This window comes from Myotis brandtii, unplaced genomic scaffold (assembly GCF_000412655.1).
Source record: "Myotis brandtii unplaced genomic scaffold, ASM41265v1 scaffold927, whole genome shotgun sequence".
NCBI lineage: Eukaryota > Metazoa > Chordata > Mammalia > Chiroptera > Vespertilionidae > Myotis > Myotis brandtii.
In genome coordinates, this window is record NW_005371823.1 from 868,738 (window position 1) to 895,270 (window position 26,533).

Below are 26,533 nucleotides of genomic sequence, written 5' to 3' on the forward strand. Positions count from 1 at the left end.
AAAATAAAACCACAATGACATACCACGTTATATCCATTAGAATGACTACTACCAAAAAGTCAGACAATAACAACTTCAGGCAAGGATGCAGAGAAAATGAAATTTCATACATTTCTGAATGGAATGTAAAATGGTGTATCTGCTTTGGAAAACTAAATTTTCAGTTTCTTAAAAATAAACATCTCCAAATGTCCACTGATAGATGAAAGGATAAAGAAAATCTGGTGTTTATTTATCTATCTATATAAAATCCTAATATGCAAATTGACCAAATGTCAGAATGACTGACCAAATGACCATTCACTATGATGTGCACTGACCACCAGGGGGCAGACACTCAATGCAGGAGCTGCCCCCAGCCCACAGGCCCGGACTGGTGGTGGGGGCCAAGGGTGAGGCTAGCGAGCGGGCAGCACCAGGCCAGCTAAGGCAGGTGCGAGCAGGGGCCCTGATCACCCCACCGGTTGCCCCACAGATCGGCCCTGATTGCCGGCCAGGATTAGGGACCCTACCCATTTCATGTACCAGGCCTCTAGTGATATAATAATATTCAACCTTAAAAAGGAATGAAATTCTGACACATGCTACAATATGAACCTGAAGACATTTTTGTTAAATAAATAAGCCAGACCAAAAAAGACAAATGTATGACTCCACTTATATGAGGTACTTAGAATGGTTAAATTCATAGAAATAGAAAGTAGAATGGTGGTTACCAGGGGCTGGAAGAAGGGGAGGAAAGGGAGTAATTGTTATGGAATTTCATTTGAGATGATGTAAAAGTTCTGGAGATGAATAATGGTGATGGTTGCACAACAATTTAAATGCACTTAATGCCACTAAATTGTATATTAAAAATGGTTAAATAGTAACTTTTGTTATGTATATTTTACCACAGAAGTATTAAAAAGTTAAACACAAATTTATATATGACTCAACAATTCCACTCATAGGTATTTACCCAAGAGAAATGAAAACATATATTGAAAAACTTTTACACTAAGATCCATTGAAGCATTACTGATAATAACAAAAAATAGAAACATCCAAATTGTTCCTCAATCGATGAATTAAACAGAATGTGAAGTATGTCAGTCTCTGTCTCTATAAATAACTACATATGTATGCACATATGTATAAATATATAAATACTATGAATTTGTGCACCAGTGGGGTCCTTCAGCCTGGCCTGTGCCCTCTCACACATCCGGGAGACCTTGGGAGATGTTGGAGAGCCAGTTTTGGCCCAATCCCACAGGCCAGCCTAAGGGACCCCACCAGTCCATGATCTGGGCTGGGGAGAGATGTGGGAGGTTGGCCAGCTGGGGAGGGACTGTGGGAGGGCTCCAGGGCATGTCCGGCCTGTCTCACTCAGTATCTATTGGCCAGACCCCAGCAGCAAGCTAACCTACCGGTCAGAGCGTCTGCCCCCTGGTGGTCAGTGCACATCATAGTGAGCAGCAGCTGAGCATTAGCATATCATTAGCATATTATGCTTTAATTGGTTGAACGGTCAACCAGTCGACTGGACACTTAGCATATTAGGCTTTTCTTATATAGGATATGTATCTTCTATATATACTAGAGTCCTGGTGCACAAAAATTTGTGCATTTGGGGGGGGTCCCTCAGCCTGGCCTGTGCCCTCTCACAGTCTGGGACCCCTCGAGGGATGTCCACCTGCTGGCTTAGGCCCGCTCCCTGGGGGAATCGGGCCTAAGCTGGCAGTCAGACATCCCTCTGGCAGACCGGGACCCCTCGGGGGATGTCCACTTGCCAGCAGAGAGAAGGCCTAAGCTGCAGTTGGACATCCTTAGCGCAGATGAGGAGGCGGGAGAGGCTCCCGCCACCACCACTGTGCTGGCAGCCATAGCCTGGCTTGTGGCTGAGCAGAGCTCCCCCTGTGGGAGTGCATTGACCACCAGGGGGCAGCTCCTGCATTGAGCATTTGCCCCCTGGTGGTCAGTGTATGTCATAGTGACCAGTCATTCCCAGTCGTTCTGCTGTTAGGGTCAATTTGCATATTACCCTTTTATTATATAGGATAGAGGCCTGGTGCACAGATGGAAGCAGGCTGGTTTGCCCTGAAGGGTGTCCCGGATCAGAGTGGGGGTCCCGCTGGGTTGCCTGGCAAGCCTGGGTGAGGGGCTGAGGGCCGTTTTCAGGCTGGCCCCATCCCCTTCAGGGTGAGGGTCCCCACTGGGGTGCCTGGCCAGCCTGGGTGAGGGGCTGAGGGCTGTTTTCAGGCTGGCCACACCCCCTTCAGGCTGGCAACGCAGGCTCCCAGCCCCTCCTTGAGCGGAGGCCAGGGAGGCTGGAAGCAGGTATCTGGGATTTATTTATCTTCTATAATTGAAACTTTGTAGCCTTGAGTGGAGCCCAGGACAGGCCAGGGCAGGCGGGAAGCTTGGCTTCCTCTATCGCCGGGGCAACCCAAGCCTCCTGCTTGCTCCAGCTCCATGGCTGCCATCATCTATGTTGGGTTAATTTGCATACTGACTCCTGATTGGCTGGTGGGCATAGCTTGAGGGTGTAGCTGAGTGATGATTAATTTGCATCTTTCTCTTTTATTAGTGTAGATACACACAATCATACATATACAAACATTTATACACATTTATGTGTATTCTAGAGGCCTGATGCATGAAATTCATGCAAGAGTAGGCCTTCCTTCCCTCACTGCTGGCACCGGCTTTGCTCTGGCACTCAGGACCTGGGCTTACCTCCCACCGCCAGCAGGCACCAGGGACCCAGCCTTCCCTCACAGCCCCAGCTTCATCCGGAAGGTCGTTCAGTCTAATTAGCATATTACACTTTATTATTATAGATGTACCTCTATATCTTTAGCTATATCTGGTACACATACAAGAAGAATACTCTTCAGCTATATAAAGAAACAGAACGCCATTATGAGCTATAACAGAACAGGGTTGAACCCTAGAATGTAATGCTAAGTAAAAAGGCCCAATTCAAAAGACCATATATTATATGATTTAATTTATCAATTTAATATATCAAGTGAGACAAAAAATAGACCACTGGTTGCCTAAGGCTGAGGGTGGCAACTGGTATAAACTGCAATGGACATAAGGAATTGTTTTGGAGTGAAGAAAATGTTTAAAACTGAATTGTAGTGATGGTTGTATAGTTCCATAAATTTATTAAAATTCACTGCTTTGTACATTCAAAAGAATAAATTTTATGATATGTAATAAACTATAGCCAAATAAAGCTGTTTAAAAATAATTTTCTCATTGTCAGGCATTCAACTCCCACTTACTTTTTTAAAATAATAGCTTTATTGAAATATAATTCAGATATCATACCATCAAAAGGATGTAATTCAAAGGATTAGTGCAGGGGTCCTCAAACTACGGCCCGCGGGCCACATGCAAATACAAATATTGTATTTGTTCCCGTTTTGTTTTTTTACTTCAAAATAAGGTATGTGCAGTGTGCATAGGAATTTGTTCATAGTTTTTTTTTTAAACTATAGTCCGGCCCTCCAACGATCTGAGGGACAGTGAACTGGCCCCCTGTTTAAAAAGTTTGAGGACCCCTGGATTAGTGGTTTTTAGTAAATTTACAGAGTTGTGTAATCATTACCTCAATCAATTTTAGAACTTTTTCATCAGCTCTCCCCTCCACACCCAATCGCATTAGTAGTCACTCCCTTTGTCTGCGATGACTACGCCTAGACAACCACAGATCTACTTTCTATCTGTTCTGGACATTTATATAAATGGAATCATGTAATATGTGGTCATCGGTGGCTGGCTTCTTTCACTTAGCATACTATTTTCAAGGTTCATTCATGTTGTAGTGTCTTTTAGTACTCTATTCCTTCTTACAGACAAATCATATTCCATTGTAAGGATATAGCACATTTTATTTATCCATTCATCAGTTGAATGTTTGGGTTGTTTCTACTTTTTGGCCATTATGAATGATGCTGATTTGAACATTTGTGTACAAGTTTTTGCATGGACATATGGGAAATTGTTGAGTGAAATTGCTGGGTCTTAAAGTAACTCTATGTTTAACCTTTTGAGACAATCCAAAGTGGCTGTGACATTTTACATTCCCATCAGCAGTATATGAAGGTTCTGATTTCTCTACATCCTGTCCCATACTTCTTATTAACAGTCTTTTTGATTAGAGCCATTCTACTGGGAATAAAGTGTTGTTAACTCTCTGTAGTTTTGATTTGCATATTCCTGATGGCTAATGATGTTGAACATCTTTTCATATGCTTATTGTCCATTTGTATATCTTCTTTGGAGAAGTGGCTATTCACATCCTTGGCTCATTTTTAAATTGGTCCGTTTGTCTTTTTAATGTTGAATTGTGAGAGTTCTTTAATCTAGATACAAGTCCCTTATCAGATATATGATTTGCAAATATTCTGTCCCATTATGTGGGTTTTTTCCCCCCACTTTCTTGATGGTGCCCTTCACAGCAAAAAAGTTTTTAATTTTGATATACTCCAATTTATTTATTTTTTATTTTGTTGCTTTTGTTTTTTGTGTCATATTGAAGAAACCACTGCTTAAGCCAAGGTTATGAAAATTTAAGCCTACTAAAAAATACTTTCTGGGGTACCACTCCCAGGTGTTTCATTTAGTAAGTCTGGGGTGAAACTTGAGAACTTGCCAGGTGATGCTGCTGTGCTGGCCCAGGGACAAAAGCCTGTAGGAAACTTCAAAGCAGCAAGACAGAAGGAACCTGAGCCCCAGTATCCAGACCACTTCTCTTAAAACACTCACCTACCCAATAATATTACCTAAAAGAGAAATGAAAGTTTATCCTGAACTGTAACAGCAGCTTAGCTTACATCCTAGTACACATCCCCTGGATCACAATTGTTTCAACAGGAAGAAAAGTAAAGGTATAATTCCCACCCCCCTCATTTTATGCAAATTCACACGTGAAATCTAAATCCTCTTGGCTTTAGAGATATTTGCCTACAAGAGAAGGGTAGCTTGGAACACTGTTTACAATTGAGTGCATGTCTCGTGATAGTTGGTGAACACAATCCACAGAGCCCTGTTTTGGCAGCATTGTTGAGACTGGGGGATTATCATGCAAGCAGGCAGTTCAGTTATCTCTCCCATTTAAGTCCCAGTCATAGTTGGGTAACGCCAGGCTTCCAATACAAATTTACTTGAATGTAAACCATAGCAATGATTCTGAATGATGTAGAAAGCCTTTCTAAATAGCAGCAGGGAGTGGATCTGTGTCTTTTCCCTCCTCTCCTCTTAACACTCTAATACAGTGGTTCTCAACCTTCCTAATGCCACAACCCTTTAATACAGTGCCTCATGTTGTGGTGACCCCCAATTTCATTGTTACAAATTGAACATAATTAAAGCATAGTGATTAACACAAAAACAATATGTAATTATATATGTGTTTTCCGATGGTCTTAGGTGACCCCTGTGAAAGGGTTGTTCGACCCCCAAAGGGGTCACGACCCACAGGTTGAGAACCACGGCTCTAATACAAAAGGCACTTAGAGCACTTCAGCTCTTTCACTGAATTTCCATGAGAAGACCTTGGGTATTCATGACAACCTGAATCACCAATGGGGCTTGGATACTTGTTGGGCAAAGAGGGAGGCTAGTAGGAGATCACCTGCATGGGGAATATGTTTCAATCCTAAACTCTCTTTGGTAAAACTCTTTGCTAGTGTTTAATTAGTTTCTAAAAACACTCACAATATTAAAGGAAGGTGGGAGGTGGGATTGGGAGGTCGTAGAGTAGAAACTGAGAAAGGGAAGGAACGCACATACCTTACAAACTGGCTGAATAAGGCTGTTGTGTTCCTGATGATACGAGCAGCCTGGGACTCCTCGCGCTGGCATCTCTGCAGTGTTAATCCGTCATCCATGTGGCCTTCCTGGTGGAGGATGACCTGCAGAGCAAAGCACACCAGGTCCAGGTTACACACTCTCCACAGCTGGGCAGTCAACATTTCTTGCAGCGTTTCCCTCCACCCTTGTCCTCTTTTTTCTCAACCAAGTTCCCTCAGGACCATTTTGAAAATGGGACATTAACAAAGTTATTTTGCCCTAGTACTGACAAGAATTGTCCTTGAGACATGATTCCTTGATGAAAATAAAATTTTATGTGTCACTGTGGTATGAATTATAATAAATTCCTTGGGCCTAGATGGCAAATTTGAAAGGATGAAAAAATATTTTATATATTTCTCTTAAAGTGAACACAAAACCTTACTCTTGGCCACTGAAAGTCATTTTTTAGAGACTTAACCTTCAGAGATAAATTGAGAAAGAAGAAAGACACATTAAAGAAAATCCCTCTGCTAGGATCAGGTTTGCATTTCTCTCCTGAAGGAGAGAGGGGCTGGTAGGGTTGGCTCACTGTTGAACTGGGGAAGTAGCTCAAGGTGGTATCTGCTTCTCAGGGAGGCTTGAGAGACCTGACAGCATAGGCTCTGGTATCAGCAACCCGAGTTCTAGTTCTGCTACTCAATTCCTAGCTGTGCGACCTTAGACAAGTTCCTTAACCATTTTCTGCTTCAACTCTACCATCTGCAAATGGACATATCTTAAAGGGGTGTTTGGAAGATTAGATGATTTACATGTAAATCATTTAGTATGTTTCCTAGAATATGAGGTACTCAATGAATGTTTGTTATAAGGGGCAGTATGTTACTGATGTCAGATTGGTTATCTGGAAGCTAAGCATAATTATTGATCACTAATGACACCATGGCAATTTTTGGGTAAGGGTAGCAGCTTTTGGTATAGAGGTCAGTAGTTTTTTTTTTCCCCTAAAAGGGTCAAGTATGTGCAGATATTAGCTGGGATGGTTTGATTCTAGTTAAAATCAGGATCAAATCTTGATTCAAGGTTCAAGTTCCTGGCATAGTTTCCTCTTGAATAAGTGAAGGGAGACCATTTGTAGGTCTTGGGTGATTTGGAGTCGATAGATTAGTCAGTCTATATGTCAAATAAAAAACACAACATATGGCTTTAGAAAATACCTTTAGAATAAGGATTTTTGGTCTTTCTCATTCTTAGCACAAAGAAACAACTTATTTTCCTTCCCATGTGAAAATCTCTTCCTTATGTTTTTTCTTCTGAAAATATGTCCTGATAGAATGAATTCACACAGGAAGTAGAATACTGGCTTGCAAGAGTTCATGATCTCTTTGTGTAAAAATGCTTCACATTCCATCTACATATTATAGCTCCAGCATCAGTAAAGGATGCCCTTTGGAGTCACCATTTCAAAACATTACTTTGCCACAACTTCCCAGCAACTGGTTAACAGCACTGCATTTGGATTTGACAAAGCATTGCCACTAGGTTTACTCTGGCCTCATTCCCAGCTTTCTGGTCCCTACAGACCCAAATCCTTAGGTTTTGCTTGTTCACATAACACATTCCAGCTGACCAGCCAAATAAGAAAGTAATGAGAAACGGGGAAATGTAGCTGTTAGCATATTGTTGTTATGTCCCCACAGATCTCTGCAGCCCATTCCTAAGGTCCTTTTTTTCCCCCTTGGGGGAATTCCATAGACCAGTGATTCCCAAAGTGGGCACTACCGCCCCCTGGTGGGCGCTGCAGCGATCCAGGGGGGCGGTGATGGCCACAGGTGCATTTGTTTTAACTTTTTTTGTATTACCTTTCTATTCTGAGTTCAATAAATAGTTTCATAATTTCAAACTTCAATGTTTCTAATTTACACCTTTCTTTACTATATTTTACGAAAAAGGTAGAAACATTAATACATATATCTTTCTGTTTAATTGCTATTAAAATTTTAAAAAAATTAATTTCCAGGGGGCGCTGAGTAATATTTTTTCTGGAAAGGGGGCGGTAGGCCAAATAAGTTTGGGAACCACTGCCATAGACCAATAGCAGAGAGCACAAGCATGAGATATGAATGGGAGAGAGGACATTTTCTTTAAGGTAAGTTACCATTCATGAAGCTTTCCACTGTGTCTGTTCTCCATTGGTTTTCCAAGGTTCCTGTTTTGTGTCATAAAATGCTGAACACAGAGATGGACATTCTTTGTATTTTTAGAGGGAAACGCCACCTATTCCTCACGAAATGTCAAGGGCTGAGCATTACAACACCATTTAGAAAGCGTTTCAGAAAGCACCTGCCAAATTCCCCTGCCCATTTCAGCAGCTAAGTGGACCTAGGGACTATGGTTCTGGGAGAGAAAGGCAGGGTCAGGCACAGTAATTCCACACCACAATCTGGGGCCTCTCCTAGTTGACAGGGTCCTTTGAGTATGTCCCCTCCCAGGCAGAGTTACAGCCAAGACCCACATAGTCTACTCCCTTTAAATGTCACCATTATCTTAGTAGGTATGAAAAATTGTGGAGGCTCTAGGTGATATTATAATACACTGTAGAGGATTTAGTTTTCTGTTAGGTTGGTAGGGTAGATGATGGATTTTTGGCATTTACTTTAAATGTGCCCTTATTTCTAGGGTATAGTCTTTGTTCCCAGAATAGAGCCCTTTTGGGATTTAATTGAAATTTTAAGGGTATTTTCAAGGGTCATTCCAACTTGAGGGACCCTGAACCCCAACCTCTGTCTCCCTATAGTACTGTCAATCTATATCTCTTTTGTGACATCGCTGCTTTGCTCTTCTCCCTCACAGCTGCCACTGTCTGTCTGCTGTCTCAGCTTCACAGCCCATCCACGGGCATCTCAAGATCCCAGAGGAAACTGCAGGTAGGATTTCAGGTTCACGTTTCTAAAGTTCCCTCCATTCTGCAATCTTGGCCTCTCAAGTCACAGAAACCTTGGCTGACCTGGTCCCTAACCTGTCTCTCCAGCCCAATGATGCTAGCACACACCCCATTCTTTGGTGCTGCAACTCAGCAAATACACCAGGGGAAGTGGTGACAAAGGTGAGGCTCACCTTAATGCACTTACACTCTGTTTGGGATCTTTAGTGCTCATGTCCTGGGTGCTCTGGTATTTGAAACATTCAAATGGTTCACTTGATTTTGGTTGTGTTTTATCCAGCCTTTAAAATTGTTTGCAGAGGAAGGGCTGGGCTCATACAAGCTTATTGTGTGGCCTCTTATTTATTCTCTTTTCTATCTCCTCTTCATCATATTGTTTTCTCTTTTCTGGATATTTTCCTGGTATGTTTTATTTTATGCAAAGGTAAGCTATTACCTTATGGTTTGCTCCCAACTTCCTCTCTTATCATCATCAGCATTCTGGGAAACTAAACTTTTCATTATCTCTACATTGGACTGGGATATCTGAACTAACCTATATAATACCACCTAGAACCTCATCTAGGACTCCTTGACTAACCAATCCCATGTTTTGTGAGGGTTTTCCAAGAAAAAAATAGCATCATGCCCTTGGCATTTGTTTTCTGGTTCCCATCAAAAGAAACTCTCTTATGGCAATTGACTTTCTGGTAAAAAAAAAAAGATGCTGTGTGTGTCCAAGCCAGTTTCCCATGATAACAGTCATGATGGACCACTCAGATCAGGATACATTCTCTGTGGAGACAACAACATCCCATAATATCTCACCTCTCTGCATATTGGTTCCTGTGGGCTTATTACAATGCATTAGCCTTTTCTCTGTAGAGATTCTATTTAGTCTCTATATTACAAAAACTGTTGGTTCCTGTGGGCTTATTACAACGCATTTGCCTTTTCTCTGTAGAGATTCTATTTAGTCTCTATATTACAAAAACTGCACAATAACTCAATGATCCACTTAAATGGAGGGAGCAATGATGTGGTTAATCCCCAAACACTGTACCACCAAAAGCCATTTGGTGCAGGTTTTAGAGTCCATTGAACAAGTTCTACCGCTCCTCACATAAGTGCCTGCTAACTTTCTTTTTGCACCAAAGAAATTAGCCTGTACAATCAGTCACAGAAAGCAACTAAACATACATCATGTTCACCTAATTCTCACAATCACTTCTCTTGCCCAGTAGCTTCCATCTCATAGAAGTGTAAAACAATTCTAAACAGCCTTTCTGACTCCTCACCTTTCTTTTCAGGGGTCCAAGGCGGGATGTCTTGGCATCTTGTGCTTTGTAGGTCACCCACAGACCACTGGCTACGTGCTGGACAAAGCAGACAGAATCTCCATACTTGATTTCTGGAACTCCCATGCCTTCTATATCTCTTTTGTGACTGGAATCTAATTTCTCCTTGATTTCCTATTTCACAGAAAATGAAAAGAAACGAACGCAGGCATGTCTGATTAAACAGAAACACAACACAGAAAACAAATCACCCATGCTGAATTTGTAAGCCAGAGAACTGATTACCAAAATAATCATGATGCTTCTGTCCAAGCCAGGATTTTTAGCAGCGACTGCTTCCCTTATCTGCTGTTAATTGTAAAATCAATGGTTTCAAGTTTTGGCTACTTTAGTGATTATTTAATTTAAGTCCATGGGAAAAGGAGACGGCTGGTGGGTCTAGCAGCGCCTGCTTCCTTTATCTGCTGTTAATTGTAAAATCGATGGTTTCAAGTTTTGGCTACTTTAGTGATTATTTAAGTCCATGGGAAAAGGAGACGGCTGGTGGGTCTCCCTTTGGTTCTGATTTTATATAATTCTCCATTATATTTTCTACTTTTATAGTCCTGACTTATCTTGATAATTAACTCTTTTCCAGTCAATTAACTTCCTTACATCAAGTTTTGTATCTTCCATAATTTTAATGGCTATCTTATATAAATGCTTCAGGTACTTTAAAAATATCATTATAGAAGTCAGAAGATACAGCAGACTTCTCAAGCATGTGGGGCTACTGGGCACAATTGTCATGCCTGTCACTTACGGCCTTCTCAGTTGTGTGCTGGGGTCATGGTTTCATTCTTCCATAGACACTGTTTCACTAAACTCATGAAAAAAGGAGTTAGCATGCACAAGGGGTCCCCTTGGTGACAACCTGAGGTGCCTATCACAGAATGAGTCTGGAAGTAGACCCATCTATGGTAACTCTGTCCCCTCTTCATCAATCAGAGCCTGTGTGGTTCTACTCTATTTCTGTATTAAAGTACTTATTTGTAAAAGCCATGTGCTTAGGAAGTATTTGGATTTTTTTTCTACAGAAAAAAATGTTGTGTGCTGTTCCCTCTGCTTGTGACAACTCCATTCTCATTTTTAGTGATAGAACAAGAGTAACATATGTATTGAGCTCTTACCATGGGCAAGGCAGTGTTCCAAAATCTTTACATATATTAACTCTTCATAGCAGCCTCTGTTGTGGCTACAGATATTATCCCATTTTTACAGAGGAGAAAATAAAGGTAAATACTTTGCCCAAGGTCACTCAATAAGTAGTGAAAGGACCAAGATTTAAACCAGGAAGTCCAGCTCCAGAGACTTGCTCTTTCCCACTGGTCTAAACTCCTACTCACCCTTCAATACCCTGCTCAGATGCCACCTTCTCTGTAAAGGCAGAGTTATTCTCTCTTTCTGTATGTCCCCAACAGAGTCTCATTCCTCTACTGAGCAATTAGCAACTCTAATTGTAAATGTGCTTGTTTAGATGACACTTTCCATTTGCTAGGCTATAAAAGAATCAAGGGCATGGGCCAGATTTAAATTAATTTTAGATTGCTAGTCCAGAGAATCCAGCACCTATCAATTACTTAATAAACATATACTGAGAGAATATATATCTGAGTAATTTCTTCTATTATATATATATATATGTATACATATGTATATATACATATATATTTAAAATTTATCTTTATTGTTTAAAGTATTACAGATGTCCCCTTTTCCCCCCATTGACCTCCCTCCTCCCTGCTCCTGTCCCCTCCCCAGGCCTTCACACTACTATTGCCTGTGTTCAGGGTTATGCATATATGCATATAAGTTCTTTGTATGATCTCTTCCCTCCCACACCCCCTAATACATTTATTTTTCATTTCTCCCCTTATTTTCCTTAAAACCTTCATAAAAGTAAAATTAGTTATTTTTAACATATTTATAGGATCATTTTGAGCAATGTTAACACTTCACAAGAAATTCTTATTTTAAATGTATGTTGAAACATTGGCTGGATTGTTAAATATGACTTCTTTCTCAACACAAACATTTCCAAAGAAACTTATTTTGATTTTATTCCTGCTTTCCAATAAAAAAGCTAATGGGAAAATAGAATTTGATATATTAGGATTTCTTTATAGGCAAGTGGTTAAGAGTACATTTTTTCTAAATAAAAATAACAACACAGTGAATACTTGAGTTCCACTTCAGAAATACCCATAATTCTGAAGCTACCCAGGCCAGTGAAAGATTTAAGTATGTCAAGTTTTCATCTCCAGCCTGTTCTGTAACCATAAGCAGTGCAGCAAAATAAAAATAATGCACACCACAACAGGTAAATGTAAATTATTACACTGATCTCGAAGAGCTCACAGTTAAAACACTAGATGCTCCCAAACTGTCCAGGATGATGGACTTTTCATTTCTTTTTCACTTTTCATTTATTTAAATATGAGTTTGCCAAACAAAAAAAAATCTAGGATTTTTTTCTAGATTCTCTGAAATAAATGGATCATTATTATATAGAGAATGGAGTGTCTCACTGTGTCTTTGCTTTTACAAAATAGCATCAACTCCCCAAATTTTATGACAGTCACTGCAGTGGCTGCTTCTAATTTAAAAGAATAGGAGCAACAACAACAAAATCTAACACATACAGATAAACCAACAATAAAGCCTACTCAAGCAAAACCTGAACAACAGTGACATATCATTAAGGAAAGGGAGTAGTCCACAATAGAGAGAAGCCTGGTTTGGTGGACAGCAGGCTGGGCATCTTCTTCTGACTCGAGCACAAAATAATGCTCCCTTCTCTGTTATCACTTGAATATGCCCCAGATGTACTCTTCTCCTGGAAATGGAACCTTCCCAAAGGAGAGGGCTAATCCAATCACTCTCTTTCAATAACTCCCTAGTGCCTACAGAATTCTCATTTCTAACTTTTATATACCATATGCTTTAATTGAATTGGCCTATGGTGCTTTGATAGTGAAGTGTTCCATTCCTCTGGATCTTTATTGACATGACTAGAGGCCTGGTGCACAAAAATTTGTGCACTCGGGGGTGGGGGTACCTCAACCCCGGCCTATGCCCTCTTGTAGTTTGGGACCCCTCAGAGGATGTCCACCTGCTGGCTTAGGCCTGCTCCCTGGGGGATCAGGCCCAAGCTGGCAGTCAGACATCCCTCTGGCAGCCCGGCAGCCCTCGGGGGATGTCCACTTACCAGCAGGGAGCAGACCTAAGCTGCAGTCAGACATCCTTAGTGCTGCTGAGGAGGCGGGAGAGGCTCCCGCCACCACCGCTGTGCTGGCAGCCATCAGCCTGGCTTGTGGCTGAGCAGAGCTCCCCCTGTGGGAGCGCACTGACCACCAGGGGACAGCTCCTGCATTGAGCATCTGCCCCCTGGTGGTCAGTGTGTCATAGTGACCAGTCATTCCCAGTCGTTCTGCTGTTAGGGTCAACTGCTCACTGCAGCTCCGTGGCCACAGTTGGCTGAAAGCAGGTATCTGGGGTTTATTTACCTTCTATAATTGAAACTTTGTTGCTTTGAGTGGAGCTCAGAGCCAGCCAGGGCAGGTGGGAGGGAAGCCTCCTGCTCACTGCAGCTCCGTGGCCACAGTTGGCTGAAAGCAGGTATCTGGGGTTTATTTACCTTCTATAATTGAAACTTTGTTGCTTTGAGTGGAGCTCAGAGCCAGCCAGGGCAGGTGGGAGGGAAGCCTCCTGCTCACTGCAGCTCCGTGGCCACAGTTGGCTGAAAGCAGGTATCTGGGGTTTATTTACCTTCTATAATTGAAACTTTGTTGCTTTGAGTGGAGCTCAGAGCCAGCCAGGGCAGGTGGGAGGGAAGCCTCCTGCTCACTGCAGCTCCGTGGCCACAGTTGGCTGAAAGCAGGTATCTGGGGTTTATTTACCTTCTATAATTGAAACTTTGTTGCTTTGAGTGGAGCTCAGAGCCGCCGTGGCAGCTTGGCTTCCTCCATCATTGGGGCAACCAAGCCTCCTGCTTGCTCCAGCTTCGTGGCTGCTGGCCGCCATCTTGGTTGGGTTAATTTGCATATAGTCGCTCTGATTGGCTGGTGGGCGTGTCTTAAGGCGTAGCGAAGGTACGGTCAATTTACATGTTTGTCTTTTATTAGTGTAGATAATTTCTGTTTGGAACTCCCATGCCTCCCTTCTGCATCTTCACATCTTATCCATCAAGGCTTTCCCAGATCCTTTAGATTTTCTCTGATCTTATGGCACCTTTCTTCACCTGTCTTGGGGCTCTTTAACATCTTCTGCAATATGAACCCTTTGCTGGTACACTTCCTGTTCCCTGCCATGTTGAAAACTCACCAAGGGCAAGACTGGGATTTGCTTGTCTTTGTATTTCACACAATACTCTGCTTAAAATAGGTTTCAAATAATTTGTTTTTGTTTTCTTGGTCTATGGGCATCAATTTGTCTATCTGTTTATCTGCACAATCTTTCCTGTGTTAGAGTCCAAGAAGGAACAGGTTACTTATTCTAATGTGTGTTGAAGGATAAGAATAATCATTATCCCTACTTTCATTGAGAGCTTACTAAGGAAATGCTTATGACCACATTATGATTATCACATAAATATTTGGTTTAGATGACTAGGTTGCTGTTCTCCAGATTGATTTAAGCTTTCTAGGATAAGAAAAAGAACTGGAATGAGTGTTTGTCTAGTGCCTACTTTGAATAAAGTATTTTGTTAAGCACTTCACAATGACATCATCATCAAGTGAATTTACCAAGGACCCACAAAGTAGTATTTATTATATATGACACTTTAAGAACACTTTTACTAAACCTTTCAATGGCCCTGTTGTTTTTATGTCTCCTACTTTATAGATGATGAAACTGAGGGTTGCAGAGTTTGAACAAGTTGCTGGTAAGTAGTCAAACAGAATTCAAAATCAAGTGTAAATCCAAAGCCCATTTGTCAGTTGAACATGCTTTTTTGAATGATTACCATTATCATAGATACATATCAATTATGTTAATGTTTTAGTTGTTTGAAGGCTATGATAAAGAATAAGTTGAAAATATATGCTATTATTTTATGAAAAATGGCTTTGGGTTTGTATAAACTTTAGGAGTTGTATATACAAATTTATAATGACAACTAGAGGCCCGGTGCATGAATTCATGCATGGGTGGGGTCCAGCTGGCCTGCCCCAATAGTGTCCAACTTGGGCTAGGCTGGCCAGGGAGAGGGAACATGGGAGGTTGGCCAGCTGGCCCCGCCCCAGATCAGGCTGGTTGGCCAGCTTCAGTGCGCATCATAGTGACTGGTTGTTCTGGTCACTTGGCTTTTAGATTTGACTTTTACTAGTATATATATAGCTTACCTAATAATAGACAAACATGTAAATTGACTGTACCTTTGCTACGCTAACCAGCCAATCAGGAGAGCATGCAAATTAACCCAACAAAGATGGCGGTTAATTTGCATACATAGGCAAGCGGCAAAGCGAAGCCTGATGGCCCCGAGGCCAGAGCAGTGAAGCCTGACGGCCCTGGGGGAACTAAGCCTGATGACCCTGGGGCCGGTGGAGCGAAGCATGATGGCTCCGGGGCCGGCTCCGGCTGGAGCCCGGCCAGAGCGAAGGCCTGGGTCCCGGGTGCCAGAGGCAAACTGGTGCCAGCAGCCAAGAGAAGGGAAGGCCTATTGCATGAATCTCTTCGTGCAACAGGCCTCTAGTATGCATATAAATTCTTTGGTTAATCCCTTCCAGTCCCCACCCTTCCCTCTGAGATTCCTCGGTCTGTTGCATGCTTCCATGTGTCTGGATCTATTTTGTTTGTCAGTTTATTGATATAGATATAGATATATAGATAGATAGATAGATAGATAGATAGATAAGGTGATATGGTTTATATTCAAGGTCTAATAGGTGGTTGGAAGAAAGAAAACTCAGACTGCCTGTGCAGTTATAGATGATTTTATTCAAGATTGACACCTGATGTGAGCTCAGCCAGGAGAGAGAGGAGAGAAGGGATATGGAAGGATATGGCATTCTATGAAGATGGAGAATAACATAGTGAGTAAGAAGAAGGTGGGAATCTTGAAAGAGACCTGAACAAGGACTATGAACTTTATACTATAGGTTCATGTTTCTCAATGTCAACAAAGTTTCTGTGGGAAAAGAGGACATTGGACAAATAAGATACCTTCTTTTAGAAGTCAAAGGGAACATTAGGATAGTATAATATGGAGTCTTATGAGTCCTACAGTAAAAAGCAAACAACAACAAAAAGATCCAAAAAACCCTGCTGAATTCTATTTAAGGTAGCATTAAATTTTATTGTCATAGAATTATTGCTTGGAATACCTTTCTGGAAGAGCCAGTGTAGGTAATAAAATTTACTGAGGATTTTAAGCAGGGGGATAACACAAGGGTTGAATCTTAGAATAACTTTTCCAGCAGCTGTGTGAATGATGGATTGAAGAGGAACAAGGCTAGAGGTGAGTGAGTTGTCAGCTATGGCATTAGGATAGAGCATGATATCTTGAACAGAGAAAATCCTAATTCATCTGTATTAATTAGGGTAAAATTTGTTGTTATTTGACACAGTTAAGCCATTTGCATCCACAGAGGCCAACAAAGTTCCTTTCCAACAGTCTAAGCACTCAAAATGTTTCAGGAGAAGAGTAGATATGGGAAGATGGGGCCTATTCATGGTGCTGGAGTAAGCCATCAAGAAAGCCTTGATTAGCCCACTCTTTCCAAGATGTCTCTGGAGATACTTGAGAAATCACCTTTGGATTCATTTCTCCACCAATACAGTCCTTTTCTGAATTTCTGACGTTAAAATGAACTTAAAAAGACACTACTAGAGCCTGGCTGGCTTCAGAGCCTCTGCTGGTTGGCTGACAAGGGAGGGCCTCTGCATGCAGAAGGAGTGGATGTGTCTGCCTCGTTCGTGAAGGTGCAATGAGTGGAAGTCATTGTGTTGAGCTCCTTCCTCTATCCTTGCAAATCAATCCCTCCTGTCCCCGTCAGGTAGGCAGCACTATTGATATTTCATGCACAAGGAGACAGACTCCCAGGTCATCTTCCTGGCCTTATAGCATCCTCACAACAATCTTCCAAGACACAGTTCTTCACCCCCATTTTTTATAGGGAGGAACATGAAGGCTGAACAGCAAATGGCAGAACCAAAATTCAAGGCAAGGTTTCTCCCACTTCAAAGCCCATGGTTTTCCTGCTTATTTGGTCCACTTTGAACAGTAAAAACTGGGGAAAGCATCAGTTTAAAAAAAAAATCTTTGTAGATTTATTTACAATAAACTTCAGGCAGTGGTGCTGTCTCTAAAGGTTTGGATCTTAAGGTAAATTTTCTCCTCTCCTCCTCCCTCGTTTGTTCCATACCCTCTCTTCACCCAGCTGACAGGGTGGTGAGGAAATGGAGCATGCCAGGAACCTGGCACAAGGGCACTACTTCAGCATCAACCTTTCCATTGAGGGAGGGACCATGAGCCCAGCTGCCATTTGTTTTGGGCCACAGAGGTTAAAGGGCACCTAAGGGTCCAGTATGCAGGGATGCTTTGCACATCCAGCAGAGAGAGCAGTGAGTGGTAGGGTAGAAGACAGTGCTTAGCACATAGTAGATATACGCTAAATGGTGACTAAAGAGAATTTCAGATTTTTATACACTGAGGGAAAATGTCCTCTAATGGGGAACAGTGATAACTCTATGCATTTATGCAATAAAATAGGCACAATTTGAGGTTCTATCTCAATCATTTATTCAAGATTTGCTTGAACATTAATTTGCACTTCTCTGAAATGAATTCAGTGTTGTAAACTGATGCTGAGATATGACATCTAAATAGACAGTGCTGCCATGTCAGAGTAAATATTAAATCACATTATCTGACAGTCCCTGGGGGACGGCCTTGCAATGTCGACAGCATGGAAAGATGATGTGAAATCAAATTCATAGAAATGTGACTTAGATGTTCAAAATAATAAATCTCTCTCCCTCAATGTTTGTAGAGAGTGTTATGACCCAAAATGATTGCACCATGATGACAGAATACTTTTATGAAGATGGCAGGGGTTAGAATAAAATGGATTTCACTCTGTGTTTTAATGTGTGATCATATTCATCTGTCTCTTCACCAAGCAATTTTCTAACATACATGCTCCACACTGTGCTGGGAGACGAGATTCAAACTAAGGGGGAGGTATGTGTGGTCTTGTCATCCAGGGCTCCTGGTTGACAAGCCAGTAGTGATGGCTGTAATGGAATTAGGAACAGGGCTCACTGGAGGACAAGGGAGAGCTTTGCTCCTGTAAAGGCATCTGACACTCACCTGGAAGGATGAGGAGTTCACTCATGAAAGCATGTGGAGGGGTACAAAGCATTTTAGGTATAGGTTTGGTGGTGAGAAATAAACAGCATGTTTGAAGACTGACAGATATTTAGTATGATAAAGTTCAAGGCAATGGTGAGTGAGTGACAATAGGCATGCTAGAAGGGTGGGCAGGGGTCTGATCTTAATCTTTTATGACAGGCTTCAAATGGGGTGCAACTTGGTTAAGATCTCACACATGATACATGAGGGTCAAGGCTAGATCTAGGCGACCTGGAGGTCACGCTCTATCTTCTCCCACACCCCATCCAGATTACAGGAATAATGTCTGATGCTGCAGTTTGGAGGCAACACTACATCCCAGACTTCTGGTCTGATTTGGATCATCCCAGACATGGACAGGGGAAAAAAACATTGAGCAGAATCATATTCTGCTCATTATTCTGTACAGGGTGGGGCAAAAGTAGGGCTACAGTTGTGAGTATGTGAAACAGTTTATTCTTGTATTATTGTTTTATTAATTATTGTATTATTTTCCATACAAACAACTCTAAACCTACTTTGCCTCACCCTGTATGTTCACATAGCTTGCTCAAAGACCTCAGTTTGAGTCTGTCTGAGCCAGGCCATGCCAATGACTAGCAGCTGCTTGGTCTGATCACCTTCCACTAAGGCTTAGTCACACCCCTGTTCAAGATTCACAGGGGCACCTGCCATCTTTCTCATAAGAGCAGCTTGCTAAGGATGGTAACACACTTGCAGCTGTTCCAAAGGCCTCGACAGGAAGCACGGAGTGGGAAGCACATCGTTGCCAAATGACTCACAGCCCAGATAACCTAGTGTCATCCCAGAACACATGAGCCCAAACAGTGCTCCTCTGGGTGTGTCTTTTCTGTCTTCTAGATTCTCCAACATACAGAGAGGATCAGAAGAATGCCCTACCCAACCCCATTAACAAAGGCAACAATGCACCCTAGCTCTACCTCCCAGCCTGTCCAATGAGTGCCCCCAATCCCTGAGCCACCACCCGAGCCTGAAGAGCCTGTAGAGCCTAAAGCACTCTCTCATCGTCTCTATCACATAACACCTTGAATAGGCAGAAGCTGGCAAGACAGCTCAATGCCCTCACACCACTAAAAAATAAGACCACAGTTCTTTCTGTGGGGACCATGATTATTCCCCAGTGAGAGGAAGCATGCTGGAGATCCCACTTACAGAGGAGAGCCTGCACTGAGTGAAGTAAGACATTCACTAAGGAGGAAGCTAGAGGCCCAGAGAAATCAAGGCATTGCTGGCATTCTTCCCAAGGAGCTCTCTGGATTGTACAAGGCAGAACTGTGTGTTCCCACACAGTCTCTCTTTTTGTGTAGCTGCACAGTTAATGTCATACTCACACCATGTCCCCAGGAAGTCCTGATCGCCTGTGAGAACACAGCCATATCTTGGCCTGCACAGAGTGTAGGCCATTTTAATGTCAGTTCCTTTCAAATTAGAATGAAGGTAGCTGGGATGAATACTGTTGCACTGAGAGTTATTTAAAACCTCTAACACAGTAACTTCAACGAAATACAGCCACACTACCAAGCGTAGGATGATGTGACTTATGAGTGACTTTTACATCCAGCTCTGCTATGCTGGCAGCCCCCAAGGTGCCTCAATGACGTTCAGCCATTAGCTGCTTGTCTCCATGTGCATAGGAATGAAGGGACTTGGGACAATAGTCAGTGAGCCTTCTGAGGGTAGAATGTGTTCACAGGCCAGAGTGGCGCCAAGTGGAAGGAGCATTATAAGGACTTTCTATGGTTCTCTGAGCTTTTCTGGTTTTCCCTCGAGACCAGGGCATAGCACTGAGCCATGCTCCACAAGGCTGCCCAAGAAAGGAGTGAATGCAGAGTCCCCTTGGAACAGGATCTTGCCAGCTGCCTGGAAGGCCACCAGACTCATCTGTTGTCACAGAGGGGCCCTTTCTGAAATGGTAAAGTTCAGTGTCAGCACATCTACAGTGGGCTGAGGAGGCTGGGGTAGAGGGTTCAAATAAGAAAAAAGCCAAGCAGCCACTCTTAGAAAGGCATTTACTTGGACATCAGCCATGATGAGTCATTTCTTATTTTCTAATCCCTCAGCCCCCCTTTACCCACTCTCACCCCAGACCTGACACCCATGTCCCAGTTGTGTCCTAGGGGAGAATGTGATCTTGTTTAACTCTGTTCTTAGGACTTTTCCATTGCTTTGTTTCAGTGATTTTTTTAAAGCAAACTTTACTACCCTAAACCACTTCCTGGAGGCCAAAATGTTTTACCATATATATGTGTCTGTCTGTCTATCTATCTATCTATCTATCTATGATATATACATGGTATATATATATATGATATATATATATGATATATATATAGTGGGGCCTTGACTTACGAGTGTCCCTACTAACGAGTTTTTTGAGATACCAGCTGTCTCTCTGCTGATTTTTTGCATTGAGTTGATAGAGTAATTTGAGTTAACGAGCTCCTTAATGAGCTCGGTCTCGGAACGAATTAAACTCGTAATTCAAGGCCCCACTGTATATAGATGATATATATATATATCATCTATATACAGTGGGGCCTTGAATTACGAGTTTAATTCGTTCCGAGACCGAGCTCATTAAGGAGCTCGTTAACTCAAATTATGTGCTGGGAATCTTTAAATAAACAAAAGTGAGAGTAGCATGAAAGAGATGTGCTCAGAAAACCAGAATGAAGTCAAGGAACCAACACACCATTGAAAGAGAGGCAGAAAATGAAGGCAATGTTGGTGGGGAATTTAGGGCAGGAAGCTCACATCTTTAAATATTTGAAATATGGTATGGAAAAAGCCTCACTTTGATATTGGTCAATTTTGGGGAGAAAAACCTATATGTATGCTAAAGAGGTTTGCTGCCTAAAAAAACTATAGGATGTGGAAAAGAGAAAACAAGTCTGAGGCCCCTGCTAAAAAATGGATAGTGCTGAAAGCCTGTCCTCCTCTGATTCATTAGAAGGCAGAGATGCCCCATAGAAAACTGGGCTGTCAGCTTCAAGCTGAGTCCTACACGAACAGAATAATCAATAACCCTTTTCTAAAATCATGTTGAGAACACAATTCAAGATTTGTTTCCAGAAAAGAGCAAGGATGAGTGAAACTAGAGATGAAGCTCACCAAGGAGATGTTGAGCTATCCTCTCACGAGGAGCAGACTCCCTGATAAAATGCATACGTCCGTGCACAGCCTTTCTTATGCTTGGATGATCTTTCCAGAACAATCATAAAGCAACTGAACATCCCACTGTCCATCAGAAGTTAGCTCAGCCTGCCATTCTGACCATCCAACTAGATCCTCTGAGTTATGAGGAGTCAAAACCTGGCTGAACATTCAAGGTAGAAGTTAAAAAATAGTTCTCCATAAACAGGTCAAATGGCAAAAGCTACATGTTTGGGGTTAAACTAACTAACACAAGGTCCACTCTTAATGAAGGTTGTGGATGAATAGGTGAGAGCTAAGAGATGTGGAGAGAAGAGATGACCTAGGAAAAGGATGAGAAAGGTATGGATAACGTGGTACAATGCAAATAACTGTAAGAAGATGTCATGTCCACTGTTGAATTTCAGAGGAAAGACAGGTGTGGGTAGGTGGGTAGCTGGGAAGAGATCAAACAAAGAACTTATATACATATATGCATAACCCAAGGACACAGACAATAGTGTGGAGAAGGCATGGGTTGGGTGCTGGGGGTGGGGTAAGTGGGGGAAAAAGGGGACCTATTTCATACTTTCAACAATAATGAAAAAAGTGCCACATCCAGAATTATGCCTTCTCTAAATATTTCTGAAAGAAATAATTTTCTTGATTCAAACAAATGTAGCACTGAAACTCATAGATCCATGTTACCTCTGCTGTATAGGAATGAAGTATTTGGCTTAAAGTATTAAAAACTACAGTGAAGTGTTAAACAATATTTCCATTAGCCTCTGAGCAATAATGTCCATCCCTGTGATCCTTTTGTTTTCTCCTACTTTTCACTCTCCTTTAAAGTCTCTCTTACGATGTCAACTTACATCTAAGGTACCACATTCCTCTATGAACTCAATTCAACAGAAACAGAAAGGAGGTGATTATTATAGGTTTAATTTCCAAATGTAGCTTGCTCCAGCCTACATTATTTTCAGTCAGATTTCTACCTGGATGGTTCAGAGCTTTTGCTTTTAGAACAAGGTCAAAGTTCACTTCATCAGACCTTACCTTTGATGCCCTGAAAGAGAAGGCTGTGGACTTGGTGTCTGACTTTACCCGGTCTTGCAGTAGAAGGCCTTGGTCCTCAGTCAAGGCCAGGTAGTGGCCTGTGGTGAGATGCCGCAGCCGGAAAGCCTGGCCCCATCTGATGTTACTGCCACTCCAGCTGGGCAGGTGAAACAGACAAGAAATTGCTTTTACACAAAGGTAAGTCCTTTTAAACATTTATCCTGTGCTTTCATACACATGCTAGCAGGCACATAACCCTTCTGAGGTTCATCCCCTACAGGACAAAGCACCGGTCTCCTGGTTTGCTCTAGGATTTCCTGTCCACCTAAAACAAAGCATGGTGCTCCCTTGTGACCTCTCTTAAGAACTCCAACAAGGAACATGATCCTGGGGCAGGCAGGGCAATAGTTTAATGTAACTGGAAGTTCCAAGCTTTCAATTTTTCCTTCATTCTACTGAAGCATCTTAATGAAAACAACGACAACAACAATAACCAACAACAAACCAACCACGAAAAGAATGGGAAGGTTGCCTTTCAAGAGAAACCTGTTTCTGGGAAAGCAAAGCCTTTCTAAATGTGCCATCTAAACCTGAACAATTTTCTACCACAAAGAATCTCATCTTCAGAGAAACAGTAAGAATTTGTGCAGTTTACACTTGCCAGAGAGAGGGAGAAAATAAACAAGCCTGATAAATACATTAACATTATGTTATATTAGAAGGCAATAAATTCTATGGGAGAAAAGTAAAGCAGGATGATTGATATGAGAAAGGTTCCCTAGGTTGATTGCTGACTTTTTTATGGTCCTACATAAAAAAGTTTGGCACTAAACTGAAGTGTCAGGGATAAATTATCCACCGAATAACCTGTAATACATTTATCTTTTAAGTTAGAATAAAATATTTAAGAGATACATATGCAAAATTTTAAAGTAACTCTTCTCTTTATCTGACACATTGGAGCACAAATGAATCCCATTGTTAAAATGCTTAAATTCTTCATGTTTAGGATGCTAGGGAAATAAACACCTGTTACTAGCACTCTACATACACACTTATTTTGACTTTTTATAACAGTCCATTAAGTAAGAATCATGGGCTCATATCCTGGTAATAAGAGTGTAACTTTGAACAGGGCTGGAAAAATAATGCAAATACCTCAAACGGATAATAAGTAGGTGCTCCTTAAAACCAGTATTCCCTAAACCAGCCATCTCCAGAGTTTCTCTGTAAAAATCTGAGTGTGTGTATGTGTGTGTGTGTGTAAGAAAAATCGAAATATTTTCTTCTGATCTCTAGTGGATTACTTTGAGAACACTTTATGAGAGAGACTTTTACTTTGAACATGTGTCCGGGAGAGAATGAGCAGAGAGCTAGAGAGAAAGTTAGAGAAGAAAACCAAGATGGCAACACATGATCCTCGTCTCTGATTCCAAGCAGTTTAGTTCCTGCCTAATTTGCAGTCTCTCTCAGCAAAATAAAGGTCCAGAGCTTAACTGAATCCCCTTTCAGTACCTGGCATTTGCAGACCAGGTGTTTTTACTCAAGCACGTGTCTCCAAAGTCTCAGCCTTGTGTTCCCTCCATCCAAGTGCAACACTGTTCCTGACAAGTTCTGGTAAGTACTGCTTCTTCACAACTATGTTTCCAACAATGTTTTAGTCTTCCCTACCTCATACCATCACAGTCACCACACTGTCATTTAAAGCTAACTTTCCACTGAAGCCAACAAAGATACAGAGAGAAAGACTTATATGGATTCTAGAGAATCTGTTTAAGAAAACAAGTGGGAGAAGAGTGCTGATGGCTCTCAGCAGTCACATCAGAGCTTGCGTTTTGTAACCCAGCCACTGCAAGGGCAGCAGGAGCCAGCTGGCTTCTTAATCAAAACAGAGGTCTTGGAAATGTTATATATATATATATTGTAGTTGTTGTTGTTCTTTAAAAACAAAGTTACAAAAATTTTATATTTAGATGTGGGCCAAGAACTTTTGAGAATTTGCCAGGTGATCTGAACCAAATGAAATATTTAAGAGAATGGACTGTACCAGGAAAGAAATAATCTTGAAAACAGGGCCATCCTGATCCTTGTTACCTTAAAACAGAGGTCTTGGAAATTTTATATATATATATTGTAGTTGTTGTTGTTCTTTAAAAACAAAGTTACAAAAATTTTAGATTTAGATGTGGGCCAAGAACTTTTGAGAATTTGCCAGGTGATCTGAACCAAATGAAATATTTAAGAGAATGGACTGTACCAGGAAAGAAATAATCTTGAAAACAGGGCCATCCTGATCCTTGTTACCTTATCCGTAGGGGTTCCACTCTCCACAGAGATCTGGCTCGTGTCCCAGCTCCCCCTGCTTCATAGAATATCCTCCTGTGAGCAGAGCAGGAGGTTAGTTCCTGTATGACACCGATCAGCACCGGGCAGGGGACAGCTCCCTGCGGAGGCTGCTCAGACACTGCTGTTTATCTAAGTCAGCAAAGCTAAAATCAAGAGTCAATGTCTCACTCTTATGAATGGAAAAAGTGCACAAGGTGAGGGAATTGCTTGCCATATACATAGTCTGGACACTCACGCACCATCAGGTATAAAGGAAGGGATCGTCTCCATTTCCACACCACGAGTCAAAACAGCCCAGTCACATGAGACTGGATACTGAATGCTCCAGCTCTTTCAGGTTAAGTGCCTTGATGTTTGACATCTTTTAAAAAGTATTTTCACTTTTAAAACATATATGCAGCACAGTGTAAATTCATTCCCACTGTTCGAGGAAGCTTGGACCAAAACTTTATGCTCAGTGGCTATAATGTTCATGATTTTATTACTGTACTGCTGTCTCCTTTCCTGCAATCAGATAAGCTTGTAATGTGTTTTTAAAGAAAATGTTTATTTTGGAATAATTTTAGATTTACAAAAAAGTTGCAAAGATAGTACAGAGATCTCCCAGATAGTCTTCCTCAGTTTCCCCTAATGGTATCATCTGACATTACAATGGCACCATGTCAAAATGAAGAAACCACCATTGGTACATCATCACTAGCTAAACTCAAAACTTTATTTGGATTTCACCAGTTTCTCTACTGAATTTTTGTCTGTTTAGGATTCATTCCAGGACACCACAATGCACTTAGCTGGCAGTTTCCCCCGTTTCCTCTGGCCTGTTACAACTTCTTACTTTTTCCTTGTTTTCCATGACTGGCAGTTTTGAGGAGTATTGGTCAGGTATTCTGTAAAGTCATCTGGGTTTGCCTGATGTTTACCTGACAATTAGCAAAATCTGCTTTGCAATCTGTATGATAGGTACCAACCTATCTGTATCACAGATTATGGAGAATTAAATAAACTATTCTAGTTGTCCCTGAATTACCTGGTATTCTAAATCCAGACACATTTTGAGAATCTCATTACCTTAGGTTAAGACTGATAATTTAACTGCACTTAAGTTCACCAAGTTATGTCCTTTCTCTACCATAGAAGATTTGGACATATCAACTGGATCCCTCAATTCCCCAAAGAAACTTGATGTAGGTTTTTGAGAATAGGTAATCTATAGAGGTGAAGAGAAAATGTGTAATTTTTTTTCTCTAACATAGCAGCATAATTATAAAATAGTTAAAATACAGGACTTGGGAGTCAGGCGACCTGAGTTTGAGTCTGTCAGCTGTGTGACCTCGATCAAGTCCCTTCAGCTCTCAGTGCACTGTTTTTCTCATCTAATAGTCTAATGAAGACACTTCAGTCACAGAACAGTTGTGCTAACTTAATGTCTTTTATTAATCAACTAGAGGCCCGGTGCACAAAAATTTGTGCACTCAGGGGGGGGGGGAGAGGGGGTCCCTCAGCCCGGCCTGTGCCCTCTTGCAGTCTGGGACCCCTCGGGAGATAACGACCTGCTGGCTTAGGCTT

At 41.6% G+C, this 26,533-nt stretch overlaps 1 protein-coding gene across 1 annotated transcript in view; it reads right to left on the minus strand.

Annotated features, from left to right (window-relative positions):
* The window catches only part of RYR3 (ryanodine receptor 3), a 380,950-nt gene that overhangs the window by 274,751 nt on the left and 79,666 nt on the right, over window positions 1–26,533 (minus strand). The window contains exons 9-12 of the mRNA XM_014532943.1: window positions 24,926–25,000; window positions 22,622–22,778; window positions 10,012–10,185; window positions 5,791–5,912 (exon numbers count right to left, since the gene is read on the minus strand). Of these exons, the coding sequence (XP_014388429.1) occupies window positions 5,791–5,912; window positions 10,012–10,185; window positions 22,622–22,778; window positions 24,926–25,000 (528 nt within the window). The remainder of the gene's footprint in view (window positions 1–5,790; window positions 5,913–10,011; window positions 10,186–22,621; window positions 22,779–24,925; window positions 25,001–26,533) is intronic.